General features: G+C 40.7%; 1 protein-coding gene across 3 annotated transcripts in view; it reads right to left on the reverse strand.

Moving 5' to 3' along the window:
- Positions 1-20286, reverse strand: part of SORCS2 (sortilin related VPS10 domain containing receptor 2) — a 596570-nt gene that overhangs the window by 399916 nt on the left and 176368 nt on the right. For all 3 annotated transcript variants that reach the window (XM_064449081.1, XM_064449080.1, XM_064449079.1), the window contains exon 2: positions 8512-8579. In XM_064449081.1, coding sequence (XP_064305151.1) covers positions 8512-8579 — 68 coding nt within the window. The remainder of the gene's footprint in view (positions 1-8511; positions 8580-20286) is intronic.

Below are 20286 nucleotides of genomic sequence, written 5' to 3' on the forward strand. Positions count from 1 at the left end.
GTGGACCCTGGTGACTCACAGGAGCAGGATTCTACATCAGCCTGCACCCTCCACCATCACAATCAGAAACAGATATGAAGCCTTAACAACTGAGGACACCCATGAGCAAGGTCTGCAGTGTGCCCTGCAAGGGGAAACTGTACCAGCAACATATAGTGGACATTCTAAAAAGAAATGAGCACTTGTGGTGGGTGACTCTGTTGAAGGGTACTGAGGCAGCCATCTGCCGACCTGACAGGGAGTCACGAGAGGTATGCTGCCTCCCAGGAGCCAAGGTCCGAGACATTGCCGAGACGGTGCCACAATTCATCAGGAAAACAGACTACTATCCACTATTACTATTTCATGTAGGCATGAACAACACTGAGAGCCGCAACCTGAGTAAAATCAAGGAAGACTTTCAAGTCCTGCGGGAGCAAGTGAAAAACATTGGCGCCCAAGTGATCTTCTCTTCCATTTTGCCAGTTCTAGGGAAGGGAGCAGCCAGAAACAGGTGCATAATGTATTTCAACTCCTGGCTACATGGCTGGTGCCACCATGAGGGGTTTGGCTTTTATGAAAATGGGGTGTTCTTCAATTACAACAACATGCATGGGAGGGATGGAATCCATCTGTCTAAAAGGGGTAAGGGAATCTTCAGTGGGAGGCTGGCTAAGTTGGTGAGGTGGGCTTTAAACCAAAGGACTTGTTGGGTGGGATCCATCGTGAAAATGCTCACACCAGCATGTCCAACGGGGGAGAAAGTCAGGCCAAGCAGCGTGATGATAAAGGTTCCTTAGCTGTCTCCCAAGAGGCAAAACAGAAGAGTAATCACCTCAAGTGTATGTACACGAATGCACGTACTCTAGATAACAAACAGAAGAAACTGAAGCTCCGTGCCCACTCAGAAGGGTACGACATCATAGGAGTAACTGAAACATAGTGGGACAACTCAAATGACTGGGAGATTGCAATGGAAGGTTACAGGCTCTTTCATAAGGACAGACAGGGTAGAAGATGTGGAGGAGTTGCACTCTACATTAAGTAAAACCTTGAATGTATCGAAGTCAACTATGGTGATTGCGACTGCTCTATCGAATGCCTCTGGGTCAAAGTCAAAGGGGTCATCTCCAAGCAGGACCTCACAGCGGGCATCTGCTATCGACCTCCTAACCACAATGACAATGCCGATGAAGAGATACCTGGGTCACTGAAGCAAGCTTCTGGCCAACAGAACCTAGTCCTTATGGGTGACTTCAACTACCCAGACATCTGCTGGAAGAACAATATGGCAGCTCACATGTCACACACCAAGTTCCTGGAATGCACAGAGGACTGTTTCCTGATACAAATGATAGAAGTGCCAACCAGGAAGGAGGCACGGCTGGACTTGCTATTCACAAACCGAGAAAGCCTGCTTTGTGATATCTTGGTTAGTGATAGCCTTGGCTGCAGTGACCACGATATTGTGGAGTTCGGGATCCTGCTGAGTGTGCTGAAGGTCAGCTCTAAGACAAGGGTTCTGGATTCTAGAAGAGCAAACTTCCGTTCACTCAGGGCTCAGCTGGGAGGGACTCGATGGGAAGCTTCCACGGAAGACAAAGGAGCTAGGGAGTGGAGGGAGTTCTTCAAGAACTCTCTCTTGGAAGCACAAAGCCAATTTATCCCCTACAAAGGAAAGGGAAGTAAGCGGAGCAACAGGACCCCACAGCTCAACCATGACTTCCTGGGTCTACTCAAATCTAAAAGGGAAGCATACCAGAGATGGAAAAGTGGAGGATCATCCATCGAGAGCTACAAGAGCATTGCCAGAGTGTGCAGAGACGCAGTTAGAAAAGCAAAATCCCAGCTAGAATTGAAACTGGCCGTAGATGTCAAAAATAACAAGAAAGGTTTCTTCAGGTATGTCAACCACAAGCAGAAAAAGAAGGAAAACATAGGCCCACTGTTAAGCAGAAAAGGAGAGTCAATCACCAACGATGCCAAAAAGGCAGAGGTCCTCAACACCTTCTTCACCTCTGTCTTTACCAACACTGTAGGGTCCCAGGCTTTGGGAATGAAATTGCCAGTTGATCCAAACACTGACCCACCATCAGTGAAGGAAGAGTTAGTACATGGAATATTACAGGAGCTTGACCCCTACAAATCAATGGGCCCTGACGCCATCCACCCGAGGGTGTTGAGGGAGCTGGCTGACATCATCGCAAGGCCACCCTCCATAATCTTCAAGAAGTCATGGAGAACGGGGGATGTCCCAGAGGACTGGAGAAAGGCAAATGTTACCCCTATCTACAAGAAAGGCTCGAGGGAGGATCATCAGGCCCTATAGGCCCATCAGCCCAGCCTTACTTCAATCCCTGGGAAAGTTATGGAACGAATCCTCCTGGGGGCCATCACAAGTCAAATGAAGCACGTGATTGGGAAAAGCCAACATGGCTTCACTAAAGGCAGATTTTGCTTGACAAACCTGGTGGCCTTCTATGACAAAGTGACTTGCCTGGTTGACATGGGGTGGGCAGTGGACATTGTCTACCTGGACTTCTCCGAGGCCTTTGATACGGTCCCCCACAGCCTCCTCTTGGAGAAATTAACGTGTTATGGCCTAGACAAGAGGTCTGTGCAGTGGGTGGGGAACTGGCTGACAGGCCGCACCCAAAGGGTGGTGGTAAATAGCTCTTTGTCAAACTGGCAACCTGTCACTAGTGGAGTCCCCCAGGGATCAATATTGGGCCCAATGTTATTCAACATCTTTATAAGTGATCTGGATAATGAGATGAAGTGTAGCCTGATGAAGTTTGCTGATGACACCAAGTTGAGTGGGGAAGTAGACACTCCAGAAGGGAGAGCTGCTCTGCGGGAAGATATGGATAGGCTGGAAGAGTGGGCCAACAAGAACCTCAAAGTTCAACAAGGAGAAGTATAAGATCATGCACCTGGGGAAACATAATCCAGGAGTGCAGCACAGACTGGGATCCACCTGGCTGGAGAGCAGCTCTGTGGAAAGGGACCTGGGGGCCCTGGTGGACAGAAAGCTCAACACAAGTGAACAGTGTGCTGCTGCGGCCAAGAAGGCCAACAGGATGCTGGGTTGCATCAAAAAGGGCATCACCAGCAGAGAGAAAGAAGTCATCATCCCGCTCTACTCAGCACTTGTCAGGCCACACCTGGAGTACTGCGTACAGTTCTGGTCCCCACTACACAAAAAGGATGTGGACAGGCTGGAAGGGGTCCAGAGAAGGGCCACCAAGGTGATCAAAGGACTGGGAAGCTGCCATACGAGGATAGGCTGGGAGAGCTGGGTTTGTTCAGCCTTGAGAAAAGGAGGCTTAGAGGGGAGTCTCATCACCACGTTACCAGTACTTAAGGGGTAGCTACAAAGAAGATGGAGCCTCCCTTTTTACATGGAGTCCCATGGAGAGGACAAGGGGGAATGGACACAAGCTGTTCTTGGGGAGATTCCGATTGGACATCAGAGGGAAATTTTTCACAGTGAGGGCAGTCACCCATTGGAATAATCTCCCCAGGGAAGTGGTTGACTCGGCCACATTGGACACCTTCAAGAGTCGTCTGGACAGGGTGCTGGGCCATCTTGTCTAGACTGTGCTCTTCCCAGAAAGGTTGAACTAGATGACCCCTGAGGTCCCTTCCAGCCTGGGATTCTGTGATTCTGTGAAATGTCCATCCTCACTTTCTCACACTCTGTGAGCCATGCAGGGTCTGGAAATTTCACTTTCTTCAGTGGCATGTTGTTCACTATAGTAAAAGAATCTCCTACTCTTTATAGTCTAGTTTTTAAGCTTAGTGTAGGCATGCACCTTTGTTTAAATGCTCAAAGCACCCTGCAGTCACTGTGCATTGATCGCTACTGATGGCCATGGGGTTTGTACAACCAGATCTTGCCCTGAATGCACGGCTTTTTGTGGGTACAGACATAAACAGTTGTGCCACCAAAGAGAGGATTTTCCTGAATCCCTGGGCTTGCCGAGGCTTATGCTGTCCATGAGGCTCACCAATTGCTCTCACCTCCAGCTGCTGGCCACTGACCTGGACTCAACACCTCCTTGCAGAGAGCTGTGACTTTGCTCCCTCCTCAGGCCGCTTTTAGAGTAAAGAGTCCCAGGATGCTCAGCTAGGGTATCCAACCATATTTAAACAGTCAGAAGTCTGTTTCTCCACTAAGCATTTTCTTATTGACAACATAGGGCAAAACATCCCAACATCTCTGAAAATGGGCCCACCTGGGGCTCAGCAAGGAATGCTGAGAGGAGTTAACAGTGCAGTTAACATCAAATAATGCAGTTTGTTTTGCTGTGGTGAAGCAATAACAACATGGTGATGCCATTGGGAACAATGGCAATTACACAGCAAGTCACATTAGCGCTACCATATCATTACAGCTTGATAATATGCAATCAAAACTTTATTAGCAGTCATCCTCAGCATCTATTATTCATTACTTAGATCAAGTTAAGAAGGGGAAGGCTGCATTCCTACCAGAAACAGGACTCTGTGCCAGAAAAAGTACAGGGTTGGAAGCCAATTCCATGGCCATAGACTGCTGAGTCACTGCATAGCATTCAGCAGTCAGTTACCATCTCAGGTGCCTCATGTATAAACTGGCATAATAATAAAAATTATATATGTATTTCTGAGAAACATAATTAGTATTAATTAACTCAGGTGTGCAGGTAAGTATTAGGATTAATTTCTTAGTGGCTACCCATTCAAAGTGAAAATATTTGATTTTAAGATTCGAATACATACAACTAAAGCTGCAGGCATGCAACATATGCAAGCAGGCAGCTGAGGTTGTAAAATATGTGCACCTATATACTTATGCACCATCTAGTCCATAATGCATATGAAAACACATACTCAAGTATCTACTATCCTAAAATGGTCTGTTTGATTCAGGTCCTTCATGCTGTAAACGTGCTGGATAAAGATGTGTGTGAACTCTGACAGGAACAGCACTAGTACGCAAAGTATCTTCAATATACGCACAATTTGTGAAGCTGATTTTAATACCTGAATTTTCAGTTTTAGTTACAGTATCAGTTTCTTCATGATGCTAATGAAGCCTAACACGACAACCAGCCTGTATTCCCAATATGTACCGCAGTTTAGAAACTCTAAAAATAAACCTGAAGACAATCCTCTGTTCCTTCTTAATAAGTTATTTTAATTTGTATTCAACAGGCAACCAATGTAATATCGTTTACTTCCCTACCTTATTTTGAGTCAAATAACTATATAATTTACTCCGACCTTAGCAATTACTTAATAAGCTAATTAGCAAAGTATCAGAAATAGCTGACTAGAGAAGCACACCCTGGTGTTTTCTAACTGCATGCTTCCACCAAGATTTATGTCTCTTCAGTGTAACCAGTCATGGCTGCTACTAGTAAAAAGTTGTGAAGGCTTTCATTATCCAGCATAACGGTAATTAAAATTTAGCCCTCCCAATCCTGTAACCTGACCTGTGTGGGCAGGCATAAATTACCTACCCAAATTAACAACGCTCTGCAGAGGCACAGAAATTTGTCACCTAGATCCACTTCCAAAAGATCTATCTTTGCATAAAGCCCCCGCCAGGCATGTACCTCCGAATGGTGTTTTTCCCCACCACTTGCATTACTCTTAGAAGTCTGATTGCAACTCCAAGGTCACTAAGAACAAATAAGCATCACTGGACCACTGAGTCACCCTTCCCGTCTCATTCCCTGTTCCACTAAGCAAGGAAGAAAAAAAATATTCTGGGTGATGGGAGAAAAAGAAAGAGAGGTGAAGAGGAAATACGTTTTAGAGGAAGAACAGAAAGATGTAGTTTCAAGAAACAAAAGAACCAATAAATGCCAAGCTAGGATAATATTTACTGATTGGCAAGATAAAAGTGGGAGATTTACAACATTAAAAAATGAACCTGTTGGGAATTGGTCAGGTTATAAAACAAGTTTATTTTCACTTAGAGACTTAGAGAATATGAAGTGTCTGGTATGATCAAGCCAGGCAAGATAGGAAGAACAACATTGGACTGATTCAGGAAATAACCGGAGAGAATCCATTCCCACTAGGGCACAGAAACCTCACAAAGATTAATGGCTTTTGTCTGCTGACAAAAACCCCTATTTTTCACACCTGTTTTCCTGTATATTTGTTCTGATGTAAATGAAAGGAATGCAACAGAGAATCAAACTAAAAGTTTAAAAATATATACATCGTGCATTCTGGGCAGGCTGCCAAAGTGAGTACAACACCCCGGCTCCATAAGCAAACATGGAGCCTCACCAATTTACACCCAACCATTTTGCACAGAGAAAAACACAAAAGTTCCCTGACTTCATGGACAGTACTTTTATTTTATTTAGTACAAATAATGAGCTACATCTCAACAGAGAGGGGCACCATTTGGTATTTTTGCACCAGTTGGTGTCATCTGTGCTTTTCCAGATCCAGGCACTTTTTAACTCCCCCACTCTGACAACCACATGTGCCGCTTTTACACCACAGTGGGCAGAGGAAGGAGGTGAGCCCAGAGCAGAACATACCTAGGGGTGGATCAACTACGTCCCTGGACCAAGTGTTAATCTTAAGCATTTGCTTCCTTTCAGCTTTTCCATCCTAGTTTTATAAACAGCCAAAGCATCTGGTACATCTGGTAAGTAAAAGGGCCTGATTTCCCTGTGATGCACACTAGCATCAATTTTATTTGAATGCAGTTCACACCAGTTCTTCTTTACACCAGCTGTCAGCAAGGTCTGAATGACCTTGTTTAATGTGTTTATGTTCTCAAAATAAAGCAACATTATCTGAAGCCTGTTTTATGTTTATTTTGAAAGAGCAGAGAGTTTATTTTGAAGAGTCTGACTGAATAAGTTTAAGAGACTTCTATGATAGATTACACTGAAGCGTGGATAGCAAAACTTGAAACATATTGCACACGTATAGGCCAGGGGCATATAACAGGAAAGCAATGCGTGCTTACGCAATTATGGGAGTATCCAAATTGCCATTTGGTTGTCTTCTTTTCACAAGATGTTGGACAAAAATTAAAACAGAAACAAATGTGCAATTAGTTTCACATCTTGTAGGTTTAAAGGATAATTACAAATGAACCATTATAGCCCTAAAAAGGCCAATCCTGAGCCAAGCATGGAGACATGAAGCAGTCTCTATTTGATCTTACTCTTTTTCCTGAAAGCCCACATTTTATGACTATAAGTTTCTTTTTTACTTGAAAATACTCTTGTGCTGCATGGACCACTGCCCTGGGCCAGACTGTACTACTCAGCTACTGGTATGACAACAAGGTATTGTAAAGATACGCTGTCACTATGAGAAATCCCACAAGTTTAAAACAGTGCAGCCTCCTTCAAAACAAGTAGCAAGGCTGGTGGGCATGTCCTGTCACAGACTTCTCCCGCTCCCTATTCCCTTGCCCACTCCTTTTCTTGGATTATCTTTGTAAAGCTCCTTACACACTCAGATGTAGGTTGAGTCCCCACACAAGCTCTTGGGACAGTATGAAGTTTACAAGTACCTAAGCCACAAGGTATTAGATAACCTATTTGTTTCTAGGCCTGAAGCTTATAGGCTACGTAAAAATTTCACCTAAGACTCCTCAAATGAGTCTTCTGTCATTTATAACAACTATTTAGATATCCTTGCAGAATATTTCAAGAATATTGCTACTGTCCAGATAACCCAGTGAAACTAGCAGAGCAAACATGGAAGAATATTGTATTTATTGATAACCATGAAATACTTTCACTTTTGAAGTGTACATAATGGGTCTAGCAAAACTTTGTGGTAGAAGATTTGTACAGATACACTACAAATTAGAGTGCAAAAAGCCCACTTAGCAAAACAAAATTAACATGAGAAGATAACCAGCATGACTAGTATAACATAGGCTTACCCTAGCCCCGGTTTTGTGCTGATATACACCTGAGCATGCAATCTGTGCACACATAGGCAACAAGCATATTGATATCTTAATTCACGGATAAGGAAATGAGACTGAATTTAGAATTTTTTTCCAATTTCTACATATTCCCAGCTGTCATAAGACACAACGCAACCTGCAGTGGTATTATATTTCATCCAGTCATGACTGCTTCGAAATCAGGATTATTTACTAAGCTCAACACAGTTCAAGAGCAGTAAGAACTACCAACAGACACATCCCAACACAACAAGCATTTCAAAGTTTTTGCGTAACTTTGATGCAAAATTTTTAAGAAAAAGAAAAGAATGGCATCTTGCAAAGCAGCATCAGCAAGGTACCTTATACTCTCTACCATTGTTTGTCTCTACTGTTAAAACTCATTTCAAACTCTTTCCTGTTAAAATGCAGGAACCACATTTAAGGAAAAGAAGAAGTAAGAGCTGATGACAATCTGGATAATTTGCTATATTAGCATCAAACAGCTACCAACTCAACTCAGCAGCAGTTTGGAAAGGGAAGAGAGATAGGTCTACTCTGAGACCAGGGTAGGGGGGGGAAGGTTATAGGAAAAGCAGAGAACTCACCTCCACAAAGAGCTCTCAAGCACTTTCCCCATGTCAGTATGATAATACTTGGTAAGGATCAGGATCACCTAAAAAGAAAATGAGAATAAATATATTTATATATATATAACCTGATATAAGAAACAGAAGTAGATCATGGGCAGGATTATTATTCTGGGGAACACAAAAGTGAGGCTCCTGAAAGTCTGAACTGTATTTCTCTTCATTTTTACCTCCTACCAGTTTTGCTTTTAGATTAGGTTTTTCTTTTCCCTTTCTACGAAGAGTGATTTCAGCACTCAAAGTTTTCTGCAAACCTGGTGACTTCATGAAAGATTGCCCGTTTCACATGAGCGGCAGAGCTGGAATAGTCACATAAATCCCCCCACCACATGACAGCCCCCAAGCAATTTTACTTTCTCAGCAGGAAGAACCAATCTGGTTGTTAGTTGAAATTTAAGGAGGCAACTCTTTTGGACATCTACAGACACCTTTTTCTTTTTTTTTTAATTTTAAAATCCAAAATGTTAAACAGTGGTGATTAACTTTGATTATCCAGATAAATTCAGGCAGAAAATGAGCTCTGGTCTTCCCTACAGGATCAGAAATGCAACTTTCATGGCTGTCAATTTTCAATCCTAGAAGTATCACTTTTTTTTCCTTCAAGAACCAGCTCTGTGCTCTGTAAATTACTCATCTACATCACCAACAGCCAACACACACAAACAAAGCTCATCCACAAACATTTTCAACCTATGACAAGAGTCAGCAAGAAACACTTTCCATTTGCCCAACATTTGACAAATTCACTGGTCAAAAAACATAAATCACTAGTCCATGACTGGTGTATCAAGCTGAATGCGATGTTTTATATTTAGACCATTTAAAACAGATTTCCTTCACTTGCTGCCAGTCCATATTAGTGGTTCTTACACCCAAAATCCCATAGCAACCACACAGAGGTAGAATAGGAAGAACCTCTGGTTTCTTGCACAGCTGTTGTCTTTCTTTAACACGTGGGGTCAATGTTAGTCTCCAACAGTTTGGAGCATGCTGTTATTTAGCTGGCACTTCCTCTGATGCTGACCACCAGATGAAGTCTCCAGCAAACAGCAACCATAGGCATTCACTTTGATTATTCAGATAATTAATATGCTGATGATACATTTATGCTGCAGTCTCTGCATGCTGGAGCTTGTGAGAAAACAGAATTGCAGACCATTGATGTTATGTACACAGCATTTTGGAAATAACACAATGTTTTGCAGAACTGAGCTATAATACCAGTCTCTCTCAGAGTTATCTAAGCCTAACAAATTAACAACATGTATTGCTGGATGTACACTGATATAAGTAAAAGAAGAACCAATCCATAATTCACAAATAGTATTAATCTTGCCTATTATCAAAAGAGTCACTATCTACCAGTACAGTTTGCTAGAATTTGATGATTTATAAAAATAAAGGCTTGGTTTAAAATAAAGCAAGCAAGGAAAAAAGAAATTCTTTTAAATAGGTTACTACGAGACTTACAAAGCCAAGAGAAAGAACCATTTCCCAAAGGAGAAAGTATCTACTGATGAGATTCCTGGCTACAGCCCAAGCACGCTCCATCAGGTCAGCTATTTATTCTATTGTCAGTGTCTTAACTACAGCTTTCTGCTGGTGCTTGCAATTAAGGAGAAAAAGAAAGGAACTTCACTACTCGGAGCATCTATTGGTGCCAATTCTTAAGGAAAAAGTTTCAGACTGTGCTTTTCTGAACAATTGAAATTCCTCTTAGGCCACAAAAATTGACCTAGGAGTTTTTTCTAAGAGATACAAGAGTACATATTTGGTACATGAAAATCAAATAGGAAATATCAAAAGAATAAGATATTACACTTTGTTTCCTTACATTCACGCAGAGCCACAGATGGAACCCTGAACTTAGTAAGCCAACATTCTTCATCCCTGTACACCGTACAACCATAACTTTTTAAATTCAGATGATTTTGAGCAATGTATATGTATGTTGGAGCCACTCCACCACAGGGTAAGCCCAATGTTTCATTCCTGAATTAACCTGGTTATTATTGCACACAGAAGATCCTATTGCGTTACCCTCAATTCACCTGCTTTGAACTTAACCTCTATGGAACCATCAACAAAGCACCTTCCAGATAAGCCATTTCTGTAACTTAGCACCTATCCTGAGTGTTAAAGATTTGCAGGAACAAGGTGTGGGTTCACTGCGTAGCTTGGCAGCTGTAGTTCATCTAGGGAATGCAAACACTAAATCATAAAGCTACTGTTGTTCCACACACTTCAAACCAATGGCTTTCAGGTAACTGAAGACTGCATTGGGGAGCAGCCATATGCAGCAAAATGTCTTTCGTACGCTGCAGGATTGGTGCCTTAATCTGAGTCATAGCTCTAAGACACACATGTCAGTATTTTCCACTTTTTTTCTGACTGGTAAATTCATTCAAAAATCAAAATACCTTATTTTGTGTTTCAGAAGTATGGGGAATGACTTAGTAGGAAAAACAAAACCATAATGAGCCACCTTTGAATTCTTAAACACTGTTAGCAGATTCCTGTTGCAACCCAAGAAGCACGAGGCTGATGCAGGCGGGGCTGACCACTAAGTCAGCTATGGGATTTCATCCCAATATCCAAAAAATGTAGGTCAGCTATTTAACAGATATTTTTTACATAATTGTCCTCTGGATTTTCAGGCTAAATAGTGATCCTGCTAACCAGAACAGTGTTTCTTCTCAATTAACAAACAGATCATAAGAACAGGAAGAATCATTTCACAATAAAAACATAAAGGTCTTCAGGATCTCTAGATTCTGTGCATCATTAAGAGCAGAGCCCTGTTTTACTGATTTCATTTCAATGGGACTCCATAATTACAAGCGTTTTACGCGTTGGGTGGAAGCCAATGGTTCCTACACATGGCTGTCCTAGAGAAAGCGCTTGAGTGGCCTGTAGATGGAGAAGGCTTGAAGAAAACAGCAACTGAGCAACAATCAAGGGTATGACTCTTAACCAGTTCATACTACCAGACGTCATGGACAGCTAAAACCAATTTAGCTTTTTTGTGTTAATGTTTTATAGCTAAAATAAATGTAGGCAATGGAGGAGAATTAGACTTACCAGATTCTTTATTTAACGATGGATTTATAGGGTTACCTAGAGATCTCCTAGTCCATCCAGTCTCCTGTTTTATGAGGAGACTTGTGAAATTATTTTAAGCCATTTAATCTTAAATTCACCCACAGTTCTTGGAGTTAGTTCCCAGAGTATATCCCCACAATTATTCACTGTTGTATGCTAGGGACCTACAAACACCTGATGGTGCTTCTGGTCAAATATACCTAAGAAACGTATCCCTTCTGCTTTCATTGCCCTGAAACAAAAGTCCCTAAGCATTCTTTCTTCCCAGATTCCTCAGAATGTGTCTGTTACCAAGGCCTTTCTACCCGCAACCCCTAAAGAAGGAAAACATTAACGAAGCGCGAAGATTGGTATTTTGGTTGTTTGGGGGTTTTAAGTAAATACAAGTAAGAATACATACATACTTTGGTCCAAAATAGAGACATGGATGTCTGGTACAGATCCCTTGCTCAGTATCTGAGTGTCACAGATGTCTCTTAGGAGCAGTCCTCACTGCACCTTACAGCTTTCTGATTACCTTTCTACTGCTTGCTCTGATCCCAGCGTGTTCTGCCCCTTTGCAGCAAGGTGACAGAATGCTGCAGTTTCACCTGCCTCAGGAACATTAGAATAAACAGAACATCGTATCTCCAGTTCCCTGCCAGGTTTCCTGCATATAATTCAGGAGACAATATTTTCACCCTTTTCCTTCCAAGAAATTTTTTTATATTGATACTACATGACAGGCATACACCAACCATGTCACACAGTACAGATTTAGAATAGAAAAGGCAAAAATAAAAATTACAACTTTCAGCTTTTATCACAAAAGTAGTGCTCTATTACTTGCTTCTTTACTAAAGCCCTTGACATCTCCATAAACCCAGAGTTGGCCAGTATTTCTGCATATGGGCCAAGGCATGGAAGACACATCCCCTTAGGATTCCAAAAGTCATACACAATGTGTATTGGAAGTACATTTTCAGTGGAAGTAATAACTGTAATTCTGGTAAATTTGTCCAGGCTGGGAGAGCTTAACGTTCAGAAATTCCTCTACCTCTACTTTTTCATCCTCCCTTCACCATTTTTTTGAGGGGTGGTGGGTGCACAGAGAGTCTTGATTCTCCCATGTCATTCCCCTGCTTCCATAACTTAGTTCTTGCCTGGGTGGATTCTCACTGTTACAGTAGTTACTGATCAAAACTGTTCTCCAAACAAAAGAGTTGTAGAAGTTTCTGACCCAAAAATCCTTTCTGGATGTAGACCTCTTTCAGTTTTCAGTGAATGATGGACAGGGAAAACAAATGGAAAATTCCACACATATTATTATCCATGAATAATTAAAGTTAGAATGATCTACATATTTTCCCCCTCTCCTTCTCTCTTGCTCTCTCCTAAAAATGCTTTGCAGCAAGGCTAGACCAGAAAGAGCAAACCTTCACTTTAAGAGATACAATGTGCTTTTAATAATTTCCTAACAAAATTTTGGCTCTAAAGAAGCCCATTTTAATCCTCTCTTTTCATCACCATGTCACCTAAGAGGGGTGAGAAAGGAAAAAAGGAACAAATTCTAGATAAATCACTTCCCTGGTGTTTATATTTTATCTTTGGGGTTGTTTTTTTTTTCCTTTTCTGTGAAGGATTTGCTAAGATCTTGCTCTTTTTTGATCAACACTGACTTACGGAAAAAATCCTTTTTTTCCCATGCTCCATGATGTTTTCTTTCATGGACCATTTGTAATAGAGATCTCTCTTTTTCTGTCTACATGGAGTTTCTTATGGATTAAGCTTTATTTCACACACACACACACACACACCCCGCCATTTGTGATCTGATGTAATTATTTCTTTTTGGCATCTATTCAGAAATTTAATAGCAAAAGACTCATACTTTCAAATGTACAACTGCAAGTATGATTGCAAGAGTTTGTGTTTTCCCAAGTTTATTAGAAGGTGAGAGCACACTGAAATACTTCTGGGCAGCCAGAGCTATCAGGAAAATAGACTGCTTAGACAGACTCAAGTTCCTGCAAACTTTTTAGCATCTGCTTAGTTCGATTCATGTGAACGAACCTACTGAAATCAAGAGAAGCGTTCATGAGAGGGACTTGCTTGAACACTCTATATGACTGGAACATAAGATGCTGTTTTGTCCAAGAGCTCAGCCTAACTCACCTTTTCAGCTATTAAACTATAACTGTTTCACTGTAAATTAACTATTTCAGGGAGATCAAGATGTTCTAGGCACAGCCTATTAATTTGTCACCACCACCCCCTGTACTTTTAAAACTTTGACAACCAATAATCAAAAAAATCCCTAACAAATTATAGGCAACCACCTACTGCTCCAATCCCTCAAGCCATTTCCACTTTCACAGCAGCAGGCTCTTCAATCATCATGCTAAGGTTGACATTAGCTTTTACATTCATTATTTAAAACAGACTCTTACGAGAAAAGTAAAAACCAAGAGATTAATATGAAGTTATATTACCACAGGTCTATCATATGGACCAACTGCCATAATACTATTAACAAGTCCATAATAATTTGATTACACTGGGAGAACTGTAAATGGAGAAAGAACATTTGGGTTTACTCTGTTGCAGCGTTACAATGAAGGGTGAAAAAGGAAACATTTAGACCATTACTAAAGCTATTAAGAATTCACTGTATAAGCTTCTACTCCTCTCTGGTAATAAGGTTCATAAAAGCAACCCATGACTTAACATGAAAGACCTAAAGAATTAGATTTATAGTTCTTCCAACTAAATTGTATTGGAAGAAGAGAGGACTTACTGTGTATGAAGTCACTGACTGGACCAGTGCACTTATCTAAGCATTAGTAGTAATTCTGTACACTGAATTTATTCAGAATTCAAGGCAAGACACAATAATGGCTCAATTCCTATTCTCTAAGAGGTATTTCTATTCGCAAGAGCTGAATAAGTGCATAGCCTTCTAAGTGGTGGCTGTGATTCAAAACCATGTTAAATATAGTACTTTACACATTGACGCTGCAAACACTTATACAGAAGAGTACCTTTAAGATATCTAATATATTTAATCCACTATCTAGCACAGAACAGGATTATACACTGTTATCACTGTACAACCACAGAACAAAAAGACAACCTACTGCCTTCAGGAGTCTACAGTCCAAGTTCAGAAAAGAGAAGCTTCCACTTCATCAACAACTGATACCAGATTTTCAGTGCAAGCTCTTAAGAAAATTGTTTATGAGATGGCACTGCACGTGCACTGTACATATGCATGCTCTTGGCTGCTCATCTCTACCTGATAGTTCTAAATCCACTGACTGATTTCAATCATATTTGACAGCCATATGCCTGAAGTAGCTCTATCGGTTCATACCATGGGTCCATCTAGATGAGTAACCTGTCTCCAACAGTGGCAAACAAAAATATAAGAATGGGGCAAGCATATAAATAAAGATGTTTCTCAAACATATTTTCCAGCCTTCAGCAATTTGCAACTCAGGCAGCTGAGCTGCTACTTCAGTTTTTTACAGTTGGCTGCTTGGATAAGAACAGACTTCTAGGTGGCACTGCCTGACCCATCAGCACAATAATAGAGAATATTGTGTTTGTAAGTTTTAAAGTTTTGTCTTCAAAAATCAAAGCATATGTAGAATTGGTCAATGAATCTGGGCTGTTGCTACTCTAAGATGTTGCTACTCATTTCTATAATCATTAGATGCGGCTCTGAGATTTCTGGGCATGCTCCAGATGCAGGGCTCGCTCAAGCAACCAGGAACTCATTTTGAAGGCCTCAGAATTACAGGGCCCAAAATTCTATATTAAATCTGCAGTTTGGGAAACAGCATCTAACATTTTAACTACTTGTTCAATTAAACTTCCTGTTCTTTTTCAAAGAGCCCAGAACGATGTCACCTCTGACACAAAAATCTCCAGTTCTCTGCCAGCCTTTTTCTAAACAAGCAGAGTATTTTTTAGGTTTAAATACTTAACATAGCATTTGATACGCTCTTAAAACCACATCTGCAAGCATGCCAAGAGAATAAATTTCTAAAGCATGAAGCAAGAATATTTTTTTCCTAGTCTGGCTTGACTCCTAATTGTAAATTTTTTTAAAAATATAGACTAGCTTTACTTATCTTCTCTAATAATGTGTTCTAAATTGAATTAACAACCCTTCCCGCAGAAGCAAACCTATTGTCTGAATATTCTTTTCCATTCCCATGAAAATTCAAGAGGAAGCAGAGCTGATATCCAAAGAAGACATATATAAAACATCTTCACTCTCTTCCATATATTTCAGGAATCCAGTATTATGGATAGGCAATTCACCTTGATCACCAATGTTATACAGCTATTCACTACAAGAAAAGAAAGATCAAATTTTAAGTCCTGTTTGTGAAACATTCCTGGTCTGTCATGCAGTGTTACTGCTCAAGAGTAAAATATAAAAATTGAATGTGAGTTTCCAATCCACAACACTAAAACCTTTTCCAAAGCCAGAACTTTTTTAATATTACCATATAAAATAATTATGCTTTTTATTAAAAAAAAAAAGGACATTATTATGCAAGACATATGGAAACATCTGTAGAGGATACCACAAGCTGGGAAAACTGTTCGTTTGACGCAGGCCTGTTGGCAGATATGTTCATACTGGTTACTCTCTCTCACAGCTGTTCTGTCTTCACCAGAGCCACAGGATTAAATATCATTGTACCAGATAACATCTTATTTATCAGAGGTTGCATCAACCTACACTGACCTCAAAATTACGTTTAATTATCTCTGAGAACGGCTTATGGTGTTCAAATAAGACCTAATTGCCTACCATAAAGAGGCTTTGTAAGACTGTAAATGGGAGCAAGGACTTTGACGCTGCATTAAGACCAGCCAAAGAGTCACAATATTTAGTATTCTTCTTATCATGAATAAGGACTGGACTTTATATTTCCTGAATATTGTAGGCACCTGAATCTGTTCTTTATAAATGAGAAAGATAAACATGGTCACATGATCTACAGACGGGGACAACAGCACACTCCTACCTGGAAGGCGTACTGTCAGGACACACATGCTAAAGACCAAAGCAGTTATATTATAGTGACAGAGTGATGCTGATTAATATTTTAGTCAGAAGACCAGAGACATAGCAGAGGCAGATGCAAAACTTGTTTCGCGCCTTTTGTGGTATGGGGCATGTGTGTTGCGCTGAACAGCATTAACATGCTCAGGGGTACTTTAACACCCCTTTTCCCAAAGACAAAATCAGGCCTGGGCAATGACACAAAAACAGTGAGAGAAGAAAAACAAAAAAGTCAGGGGGTTGCCTAGTAAAACAGGAATAACACAAAACAGATCTGGGCCTGTTACTTCCTGTGCTGTATAAAAAAAAAGTCCTCTAGTCCTCCCGCACGACCACCCTCCCAGTGGGGTGGGCCCGGTGCCTCTCCAAGCAAGGACTATTTGCTCTGCGCTTCACAATGAGATGGACTAGGCCCAATGCCACCCCCTCGCTGTCTTTGTACTGGTTGGAAATTGGTCTCTTTATGTCTGTCTTTCGTTTTGACTTCCTCATTCCTACTTATCTTGCTAAAATAAGTAATTTCAACAGAAGTACCAACACACTGCCCCCAGTATGGTGTGAAAGGTGACCATTCCCACTCACATGCCAAGCCCGTCTGCTCCCTGTGGCCACATTCAGAATAAATTTGGAACACCTCAAATGACGTTAACAGAATTCAGCTACTGTAAAATACTGGGATTGACCCCTTTTGAGAGGAAGAAGGATGAAAGCACATTTATCTTCAGTGTTATCCCTGAAGCAGCAGAACTTCATATTTGTGCCAAAGGAAAGGGCGTAAAGGAGCTGAGGGAACATCCAACTGGGTAAGGAGCCTATTAGAAAGGGCTTGGGAGCAGTTGGGAAAATTGGTCAGGGGCCAAATATGTCAGAGAAAACATTGGAAGGGGCTGGGGGAGTGCTGGAGAGTTCTCCACATTCAGTTCAAAGCCAAACCAGGAGGTTTCCAATCTGTGAGCACTGAGTTTTTGCCAGAGTTTTCTATTTCCTCACCCAGCCTCTGCCCCAGGTGTTCACTACTTTAAGAGTCATGGGGCCATTAAAGTTAAGTGGAATTATACAGCATTATCTGTGAAAAGAAACAGCTATTTCACCAGGCAATGCCACGTCATTTTGGATCCCTAGCTGATGCCGTCCTGTCACACGGACACTATGCTTTAGTTTAACCAGTATGAAGAATATTAACACAATCAGTCATGTTAGAGCCAGGTTTCAAATTAGCCTTGCATTCCAATCTTAAACCTCTAATACTTTTTAAATGACCTTCAGATCAAGTAGATACAAGCAGGAAAAGATTGTAGGCCCTGATAAATGAGGTTTGTATTTCTTTTCTTTTCTCCAGCAAAGACTTAGGCATTCGACAGATTCTTTGGAGACAGATTTTGTATGTCAGCATTTAGCAGGCTGTAGCTAGGGCTGCAAAGCAGTTTCAGTAACAAACTCTTAATGTGAAATTCTCCCCCTTAGAGAGTGATGTTTTTCATACTTGGTCTCTCCCCTGTGATCCCAGAATGTTTTAGAAATATGTTAAGAGCTTCTTTCTTCATGTTATATCTATGAAGACAGAAGACAGTAGTTATCATAAGGATAGGTACAACAGTTCAGCACCACAAGACTTGGAAGGAAAATATTTTTAATTCATGCCTAGAGATAACTGTTCAGAAGTGTGCTAACACACCTTTTCATGGCTCTTTTCTGTAGATATGCAGTAATTTCAGGCTTCTCACATCCCCTTAACATAAGATAGTAGTACTGTCTATTTTACAGTAGGGAAATGGAGGCAGAGATGTATCACTGATTTATCCTACCTAACTTCGGGATGTACCAGTCCCTAGGGACAGAGATAGATACCTCTGGAGATCAGTTCTGCCTATCTAGATACAAATAGTCCTTCGGAAGTACTTTTTTCCCTACTGATTTATCATGCTGAGGACCCACACCTCCAGCTTGAGGCTCTCAGAAAGACTGGATTAATTCGTGCTTAAATGAGAGTTGCAGAAGTAGTGTGGGCAAAGCAGAAAGCAGCATATAGAGAGAAAAACTGAGAAGCAGAATCAACAGACACACCATAAATTCCATGTGCCACTAAGCTTAAGGATCTTCTTTTCCAATACATGATGCTCCCAGACGCAAGTCTTGCATCTGTTCAAAGACCACTTACCCTAACACTGGTACCTGTGACTTACAGCAATGCACCAGCACTTTGTAGAGCTAGGAGGTCTGACATACAGTTATGTGCTTCTATACCACAAATGTCCTGACACACAATGTCAACTGTGCCAAAAAGTCAACACTTTCAATGTCGGAAAAATTCATTTTTCCCTTTACCTGCCTTTTCACCAAGGAATAAATGGAAACCTGAGGAAAGGGTTAGAGGAAACTTATACAACTATGTATCATCTCAGAAGGTGCAGCCAACTATAGTTTTTGTAACGACTAAAACACCACATTTAATTTCTTCAAAATGGCATGTTTGACTATGATGTGTTTCATTTCAAGGTACTTTATTACAGAACCTAATAGTATTAAACAGTTAAAACTTCTGTGCAGTGCACATGACATTTACTGTTGTCCTTCATTATATTGAGCATCTCTCTGGAACTGCTATTTATTTTCCAATCTTTTCCTCTAATGAGTTTGTTCTATATTTGTATTATAAATGCCTGTCTCTATTTATATTCTATTTCTGAAACTCACAGCACAGCCTTCTCTGTTTACAAGTCAAAAGTCTTTTTCTTATGGAAATTACCTTATCCCAAAACAAAGAAAAAATCTGAACCTTGTAATTCTTGCAAACTGTTTTTCTTGAGTTCGGGGTTTAACTGATGCCATGACAGAAAGGCAGTAAAAACCAGAGCCCAGAGGATACAGCCCAAACCCAACGGCAAATTTTCAGCTCAATGTTGTTAGCAAATGGACGTTTTTCTTCCTCCCTCCTCACCCTTCCATACCCATGCATTTATTTTGAGTCTAATCCAAAGCCTACTTAAGTCAATGGGAATCTGGATTAAGCCCATTCTAAACATATTAAAAGTAAATCAGATCTTGAAATTTCTTTCATGAAGGGAAGGATCCAATTTTGATAAAACCAATATTTGCAATAGTCTCATACATTCTGTGCACAGGAAAAACAACCATGCTGCATTTTCCACAAAATGTGCATAGATGTACAAATGTATGACTTTAAATGCCAAGTTATAAGGGACATGAGACTACTTAAAGAGAACAGCTAGGGTTATACTTAATGATGCAAGATTTTTTTATCCTATAGTGGGAACTTGCACGTCTGAAGATTTCTCTAGACATTTCTTAAAGTAAAAGTTCACTCACAATGTAGAGGAGAAAGTGAGCAGAGGTAGACTACTGGAAATTAATTCAGACCGTTCATGTCAATCCTTGATCACCTACATGTATTTGTTTTTTACAAAAAATACTGTATTTTGCAAGAATTGTACAAGATTAAAGGACACAGGAAAAATGTGTCACCCACACATCTAAACATTCAATTCCTTAAATTTCCCCACTTTGGAACAAAAAATATCTTTCATCAGCACAGACAGAATATTGCAACC

Source organism: Phalacrocorax carbo, chromosome 4 (assembly GCF_963921805.1).
Source record: "Phalacrocorax carbo chromosome 4, bPhaCar2.1, whole genome shotgun sequence".
NCBI classification, from domain to species: Eukaryota; Metazoa; Chordata; class Aves; order Suliformes; family Phalacrocoracidae; genus Phalacrocorax; species Phalacrocorax carbo.